Genomic DNA, 8119 nt, shown 5'->3' on the forward strand with positions numbered 1-8119 from the left:
CAGGCAGAAAGCAGAGACTTGAGTGCCAATGTGGTCTCTGATGTGGAGCGCTGGGCAGCCCTGCACAAGTCACTCTCCCTCTCTGGGCCTCAATTTCCCAACTCCAAGCATGAGCCTCGATCAACAGCTTTCCAGGCGCAGCCCCTTCTGGGTCCCCTTCCCTATTCCCCCGTCAGCATCCTCAGCCAGCTGCCTTCCACACCAGGGACCACTTGTGAGAGTTCACTCCGCCAGGGCCAAGCTACTTGGAATCCGTGGGCCGAGGTGTGGTCTGTGGCTTGCACACCATCTGCCAGACCAAGGCTTGGGGGTCGATGTTGGGAGCAGCCTGGGAGGCCCTCCCCGGCCTCGGGGCGGGGGCGGGGCCAGGCCTGGGATCCTTTAGCAGGCATCTCCCCCCCAACCGCGGAGCAGAGGCTGGGTCTCTGCCAGAGGACCGGAGGGTCCTTCCTCTTCCCAAGGAAGGACTAAGCCCGCTCCGTGCTCCCACCGCAGCGGCCGTCACGGTCCTGCCTGCTGACCATCCGGGGAGGGTCAGCCGGCCTGAATCCCGCACGCTTCACTTCCTTGATCCCAGCACCCATTTCACGGAGGAGACAGACGGGCCAGAGAGGGAGGTGAGTGGTCCCTTGTCCGGTCGGGTCCCATCAGCCCTTGGGTCGGGTGCAGGCCGCCAGGACCTCACGGCCACTGTCCCCGCAGCCCGTCCTGCCCGATGTCCGTCTGGGCTGCCCTGCTCCTGCTCTGGGCGGCCGCCGAGGCCTCCGAGGACTGCCCCGCCGCGTGCGCCTGCCGCGCCCTGGACACCATGGGGCTGCTGGTGGACTGCGGGGGCCGGGGACTCGCGGCGCTGCCCGCCCTCCCGGTCCACACGCGCCACCTCCTGCTGGCCAACAACAGCCTGCGCTCAGTGCCCCCGGGCGCCTTCGACCACCTGCCGCAGCTGCAGAGCCTCGACGTGGCGCACAACCCCTGGCGCTGCGACTGCGGCGTCACGTACCTGCGCCTCTGGCTGGAGGACCGCGCGCCCGGAGAGCTGCTGCGCGTGCGCTGTGCCGGCCCCGGCCCCGCCTCCGGCCGCGCGCTCGGCCAGCTCAGCGGCTCCGAGCTGGGCAGCTGCGGCTGGAGCCTGAGGGCGTCCTGGGCCGACCCGGGGCCTTGGTGGGACGCGGCGCTGGCCGTCGTGGCCGCGCTGGGCCTGGCTCTCCTGGCGGGCCTGCTGTGCACCGTCTCCGTGCCCCGGGCCTGAGCCGGGGCCCCCCGGGTCATCCCGGCCCCGATCCTGGGCACTCCAGCCACCTGTAGCTCAAAATAAACCAGCGGCTCAGCCTTTACCCAGGCTCGGAGATGTTTCCCTCTTAGCACCCGAGTCTGTCTCATCCTGGAAACCTGCGACCATGTTTGTTTTGACAGATATTGACTGGGGCTTCTCTGTTCTCCAAGTTCCTAGCAAAATGGTTTATCCCACCTCCACACCTCCTCCAGCCACCCCCAATGCCACCATCTCTGGACACCCCAGGCACTTCCCCAGGTCCCAGGAGTCCCGTTCTCACACCCTCCTGGCTGCTGGCACCTCCTTCCCACACGGGCCGCCAGACAGCCCAGGCCACCCTCACATCAATGTTCTAAGTTCCACAAAAAACCTTGTCCTAACAACGCAGCAGCGAACAGACCCCGGGTGGGAGGAGAGGAGACATACCTGTGACAGACCTCGCAAGGCACATCACTGTTCCCAAAATGGGCTTTGGCCACCCTGACCTGGCCATGAGGCCACCTGGGCTCACCCCGCCCCGTCCTTTGTCATCTTCTTCTCTCTCTCGCTCTCTCTCCTTTTCCTCCTCTCTATGCCTCTTCTTCAGAAACAAAACAACCAATTCCCCCCTTTCTCATGGAAGCAACTCCCCTCCTGATGCTGGCATCAGACACCTGCAAACTCTGGGCTCCCACCTCTATCCTAAGCAACGGTCACCAAAGTCTTCAAACAAGATGCTTCTCTCCCTCAGTGGGTTTCTGGTGCCAGCAGTTAAAATATTAAACTTTCTTCCACCATATGAGATAATAATTACAGATCTATTACTGGCCAACCCAAATCCAATACAATTATACCAAAATCCCCCCCGCAAGGAGGTCCAGGTGGTGGGGCTGTGGGTCAGAGGGTGCCACGAGGAGGACCAAGTGGGCACCAGGCGCCACTGGAGGGCACTGACCCACAGAGGTGAGGCTGGACGAGGAGCCCCAAACTCGGGGCCGGTGTACAATAGGGAGTGGTGGGGACTGTGGCAAACCGGGGAGCCCACGCTCCATCCAGAGGCCCAGTGGAATGTTGCCACGTGGAAAGGTGGCCAGGTGCCCATTCTTCTGTTCTTCCAGAGAGGTTGGGCATCTGGATTTTTATGTTAAACTCTGAATTATTCAAGCATTGGCGACTAAATTTAAATTTTTTTAAATATCCATCAACGGGACAAATAAAACATATTAATCAACACGAATAGTCCAGAGGCTGAGAGTTTGGTTTCTGCATTAGGAATCAGCTGGCATCCACTCGCTGGGCACTTAGTATGTAGGAGGCTCTGCATAAAGCCCCCCACACGGGCCTTTCTCCTGTACCCTGTGAACCCTGTGAGGAGGTGCTGTCCTCCTGCACCACGTGGAGGGGGACTCAGGCCCAGGCCCGTGGTCACTTCACAGGCACAGACCAGACACGTCCCCCATCAGACCTGAGAAGCGCCCCCTCGGAAGATTTCTGGCCCTGGACCCCCAGAACTGAGCCCCTTCAGCCTCAAGTCCCCAAGTGGGGTGCCCCTAAATTCTGCCTTGCTCCTTCCTGGGGGGCTGTCCTCCCCAGGCCCCCGTGGCCCCTGCGCCTACGGCTGCGGATCAGGGCTGAAGCGGCAGGGCCACGGCACCGGCCTGTGGGGAGCACACAGAGGATGCCCGGGAGTCGGTCCAAACCCGCCATCCCGGCCGAGTCTTTCCCTCCCGGTGGGGAGAACCCACAGCAGAGGCCGCAGCTCCGGGCAGAGTTGGGGGGGCTCCCCACCCTCGGGAGGGGTCCTGGGCGTGTCGGCAGAACCGTGTAGCTGCCGCGGTCCCGGCGGGCCTCCCAAAGGAGACTGGGGGCAGCGGAGCAGTGCCAGCCTGAGCGAGGGGGTGACCGTCAGCGTGTGACCTGCCTTAGGATGTTCCCGAGCCAGGATGGAGGGGGTCAGGCGGAGGCCGGGCAGGGCGGGGAGTGGTCCTGGGGAAGGTGACGTGGGGCTTCAGAGCTGTGAGGGGGAGGGGAGGGCACAGGACTGGGCCGGGGGCTTCCCTTCCCTGGAGGCAGGGCTGGAGGGACCCCTCGGCCGAGCCCCTGGGCGAGTGTGTGCCGGGAGCAGAGAGGGTCAGGGCTGGAGCGCTGGGAGCCCAGGGGGGCCGGGCAGGGTCAGACTCAGCCCTGGGATCCACACCCAGCTGGGGGCTGGCCCCAGGCAGGGGCTCAAGAGCGAACTCAGTGGGGACTTGGAGCAGGTCCCTCTGGACACCGGCCTCAGGTTCCCTGTCTTAAAGGCCAGGACTGGACCTGCTGCCCTCCGAGTTCCCCCCGGGTCTGGGCAGTCCCATGGGGTGGGCAGAGGCAAGGGGGGGGCCTTGGGACAGACTGGCCCTGGGGAGCGTTTGGAAGGCCCAGCTCAGACGGCCCAGTTACAGGGTTTTCGTCCAAGGGTCACACAGGTGGGGCTCCTCGCATTCAGTGAGAGCAGGCGGTTCAAACGACAGGCGTTTCTTTTCCCTGGAAAGATGGTGGGCAGGTGCACGGAGCTCGGCCCACCTGGACCATCCCTCTCCTTCCCACCCACCCACCCACCCCACCCCACCCCACCCCACCCCCGGCTCCCCGGGCCTCGCAGTGGCTTCCCGGGATGGGATGCAGGCGGTGCAGGAATCAGTGTCCTGAGGAAACCAGGCTCTGGTGGAGGAATGCCTCGTCCAAGGTCACAAACCAGCCTGGGCAGACCTGGGGTTTGAGTGGAGGCTGGTGTGACCCCCAGCCTGTCAGCCTGTCTTGGGGGAGGCGGGGCAGGTGGGCGCAGCACACCTGGTGCCCCGAGCGGCTGTGCCCTCCCGTCAGCAGGGGTCCCCTCTGTCAGGGACCAGGGACGGACTCCGCTGATCTCGGGGGGCTATGGATTCATGGGGTCCCTGGGGTCAAGGCATGATCCGGATGCTCAGCAGCTCTCTGAGCGCCTACTGTGTGCACGGATCCGGGCACGGCGCTGGGGAACGGTGACGAGCAAGACCCATCCCGCCCTCCGGGACCTCGCAGACCCTGACTTGGAAGAACAGCTGTACTTCCTCGTGGCTGCAGGACTCAGGCGAGGAACTCCCTACCCTGAGCATGTCGGCTCATCTGAATGTCAAGGGTGGAGGGCTGGGCGCCCCTGGCGATCACCAAGTAGCACTTCCCAACCTGCCTCCCCAACACGAAACCAGATGAGGGATCCTGGGGCCCAGAGAGGTGCAGTGACTTGCCCAAGGTATCCCTGGCAGAGATGGGACCTGACCCCAGCTCCTCCCTGCCCCTGAGGCACTGTCTGCTCCTCCGTCCAGGGGTCCCGATGGTCTTAACAGGGCTCTGGGCAACAGACGGGCAGGGGGCAGTGTGTGGGCCTGGAGGCCAGTCAGGGGAGCCGGCCAGGCAGGTGGGACATCTGTGGATCCGTGGCCACTGGAGCCAGCTCCGAGCTCCAAGCCAAGAGAACCAGTCTGGGCGCTGCCGGCTCGTTACAGAAACGTTTAATGGTTTAGGAATGCGTACACTCTGGCTCTGCTAAGTCTCCATAAAGGCAACTTTTCCATGTTTTAAAAAATAGATTCGCTATAAAGATTTATATATTCATAAATAGGCAACGTGAAAAATCCCCAAATGCAATGGCATCCTTGGGCTGAGGCCCTCCCCACCCCAGCCCAGGTGCAGGCTCAGAGGTCTCTGAGGCCCCAGCCTCGGCAGCCCTCCGGGGAGAAGTAACTGCATTCAATGTGAATTAGGAACTTCCTCCAGCTTCACGCCTGCTGCGGCCCGTGTCCTTGAGCTCCACCCGGACACCCACCCCGCCCTCTGGGCCAGGCCCACGTCTCTGGCTCAGGAGTCCGGATCCCTGTCGCTTGCCTGCCCCCCCTCCCGGGAGCATAAACCACCAGCCTTCCTCTGGTCCTCCTTCAGCCCAGGCCACAGACCGCCCTCCTCTGCCCAGTGGCTGGGACACTTCCTGGCCCTCCTGCCCAGCTTCCTCTCCTGGCCCCTGGCCCCTGACCTCACCTGCTCCTGTTCTTGGGTAACTTATAAACAAAGGAAGAGGCGCTGGGAGAGGGAAGAGGCGGGGCCGTGCTGTCTTACACACTTCCCCGTTGTCCCTTGGCCAAGTCCATCCGTCCGGGCCCATCTGACAGAGGACTTAGGCCCAGAGAGGTAGTGAGGCCCCCACCTGCCAGGGCACCCCAGAGCAGGCAGCCAGCAGCAGGCCCCGGGAGGCCCTGAGCACTGGCATTTGGGTCTGAGACGGAGGACGGGAAGCCTCTAGGAAATGGCTTCAGCCCAGGACGGGAACCTCGCAGGCCAAGGGTGGGTAGGGAAGGAACGCATTCTTGCCAGGGGGTACGATGAGCAAGGGACCAGCTGGGGCCTGTCCTCAGAGGTGTCCAGCTGGTCATCTGTGGGATTCTAAGTGGCACGTATTCAAGGGCAGGGTTGGTAAGGGGGGGAGGGCAGGAAGGGGTCTGCCTGGACAGAAGCTGCTCCTGTGGGCAAGATGGTGCAGGGGAGAAGGAACGGAGCTGTGTGAGGCCTTGGACACCCGCGTGAGGATGGACTGCATCCCGAGGGCCCGGGGACGACTGGAAGGTGTCAGGATGGGGGAGGGACCTTTCATAGCTGCCCCCCTCACAGCAGCGGGATGGTGCTTGGGGTGGTGGAAGCCCAGGCCAAGGAGGTCAGGGAGGCATCCAGGGGAGGGGATGGGGCCCATGTGGGCAGAGGGGCCGGGGGCACGGTTGTAGGGTGGGGGAGAAAGTGGGGAGCCCGAAATGACCCCTGAGTTCTAGGCTACAGCCCTGGAGTGAGGCTGCTTCATGCGGAGGATGGGTGGCAGGAGACCCACTGGGCCCTGGGATTGTGAAAGGAGAGAGTGAAGTGCTGCTTCCTTGTTTCTGGGTGAGGAAGGGCCACCGTGAGGCCACCTCCCCTGTGCAGGGTTCCGGGCACAGGAGTAGGGGGATGGCTGACAGCCCAAGGTGGCAGATGAGCCCCTGTCACTGGTGTTTCCCGTACCTGTGTACCCTGGATGCTCCCGGATGCGGGCTGCTGGATGCTCCCAGCAGCCCGGCAGGGCTCCTTCTGGAGGAGGTGAGCTGGGGGCCTCCCTCCTTCCCTAAGCCCTGTGAGGCAGCCCTGGGCCCGGGGTCAGTACCTGTGCTCGCTGGAACTGGGGGGCAGTCCCGGCCGCTGCTCCTTGCGTGCACCCCACCCCCCAGAGCAGCAGGTCTGTGCAAGGCGGTCTCTGTGAGACTTCTCCCCCAGCTGGGCCTGGACTGAATGCCCAGCTCTGCCCAAACATCAGCCCCCAGCAGAGAGGTCATGGGGCTGGAGGACCTCTGCCCTTGGCCTGAAGGGGGCCCCTCTCTGGGGAACCCCTCAGTGCAGGCACTTTCTACTGTGCAGGTGGAGGGGCTGGGCCCCATCCCATCAGCAGGGACGGGGGAGGGAAGCCAGGCAGCCTTCTTGCTCCCAGTTCCCACCCCACGCGGCCGACAGCGGGCTGACCCCTGCTCAGCAGCTCCTGGCCCGTCCAGACCAGTGTCCTTCCCCTCCAGGACCAGGCTCAGCCTTCGCGGCTGGAAGGGCCAGCAGCCCTGCCCGACCCACCTCCTGGGGCTGCCTGGCAAGGTCCGACTTCCTGCTCTGCGTCCAGGCCTGCCTGGGAGGGTTCGACGCAGACCAGGTGCTGGGATGGCAGGCAGGGAGCCCGAGTGCAGCTGTGCAGCACCTCTGGGCTCTCAGGGGCCCTGGGCTGTGTCTCCCTGATGTGGCCTCGCCCACGGCTCTGAGAGCAGCTGATTTCCTGGGGCCCCACACTGGGTGGGGGGGGGGCTGCAGGGCTGAACTGGGCTGATGGGAGGGACTGAGGTTGGCTTGGGAAGACCACCTGCTCCCCCAGTTCGGTCCCTGCGCTCGTCTGAGCTGCACCCAGAGAACGGTGCTGCTTCCAAGGGCCCCAGTGATGCTGGTCCCCTGCTGTCTAACCTCAGTGCCCAGCGTACGCACAGGCCATTAGCGTGGGTAGGCCCAGCCCCAGGCGTGCCGGGGCCGCGCCTTTTCTGTGTGGGAAACTCTCTAAGCTAGACTGGGAGCGGCGGCGGGGGAGCTGGCGCTCTGAACGTGGCAGGAAGGATCTCTGCAAGTGGGGTGGGACAGGGGGGGCTCAAGGGTGCGAGCGTTTACTTTTCCCTTAAATGTCCACACTCCTATCTCATTCCCACTACCCCCCAGCTTCTGAGAGCCAGAGCTAAAGGATTCGCTGCTTTTGCAACCTGAGTGGCAAAACTTTGGGCCCCAAGCCAGCAGACGAGCGCTGTGGGCTGTGACCCACCGTCGTCCCGGTGAGAACGAGAAGCTCCATGGAAATGGGAGAGGGAGGCCCCGCTGAGGCAGGAGCCGGCCCCGGGCGCCCGTGAGCTGAGAGCTGGCCGTGAAGGAAGGAGGGAGGCAGGGACCCCGGGACGGAGCTCAGGACTGAGTCTGCTGGGCCGTTGCTCCTGCACAGGAGGCCCTGGAATGCCCTGGGAGGACCCGGAGCTCCGGCCACATCCCTGGAAAGCAACACCCTGCTGCGGCCTCGGGTGTGAAACGGTCCCAACCAGGCAGTGTGTAGCCCGGGAGGCCCACTCCCAGCCCCTGGGCCAAGGTCCACACCGCTGGGCTCGGGCCAGTCCTGGGACGCGCCACGTGTGGCGGGGACAGCGGCTGGCTGGCAGGAAGGGCCCCACACCCTACCCTGTGCCAACAGGGCCTCCCGCGGGAGGAATCCTGCTTCTTCCTTCCTGGAGGGCAGTGCTCCCATCAAGCATCCAGGCCACAGGCGGG

At 64.2% G+C, this 8119-nt stretch overlaps 1 protein-coding gene across 1 annotated transcript; it reads left to right on the plus strand.

The window, feature by feature from the left end:
* Positions 1–595: 595 nt before the first annotated feature.
* Positions 596–1352, plus strand: GP9 (glycoprotein IX platelet). Its single transcript, XM_061195613.1, has 2 exons — positions 596–617; positions 703–1352. Exon 2 carries the CDS (start codon positions 716–718, stop codon positions 1247–1249), a length of 534 nt encoding a protein of 177 aa, XP_061051596.1. The 5' UTR covers positions 596–617; positions 703–715; the 3' UTR covers positions 1250–1352.
* The last annotated feature ends 6767 nt before the right edge of the window (positions 1353–8119 follow it).

This window comes from Eubalaena glacialis, chromosome 7 (genome assembly GCF_028564815.1).
Source record: "Eubalaena glacialis isolate mEubGla1 chromosome 7, mEubGla1.1.hap2.+ XY, whole genome shotgun sequence".
NCBI classification, from domain to species: Eukaryota; Metazoa; Chordata; class Mammalia; order Artiodactyla; family Balaenidae; genus Eubalaena; species Eubalaena glacialis.

What these genes read in the sequence shown, in the direction of transcription:
- GP9 (XM_061195613.1), top strand. Translation starts at nt 716, where the DNA reads ATGTCCGTCTGGGCTGCCCTGCTCCTGCTCTGGGCGGCCGCCGAGGCC.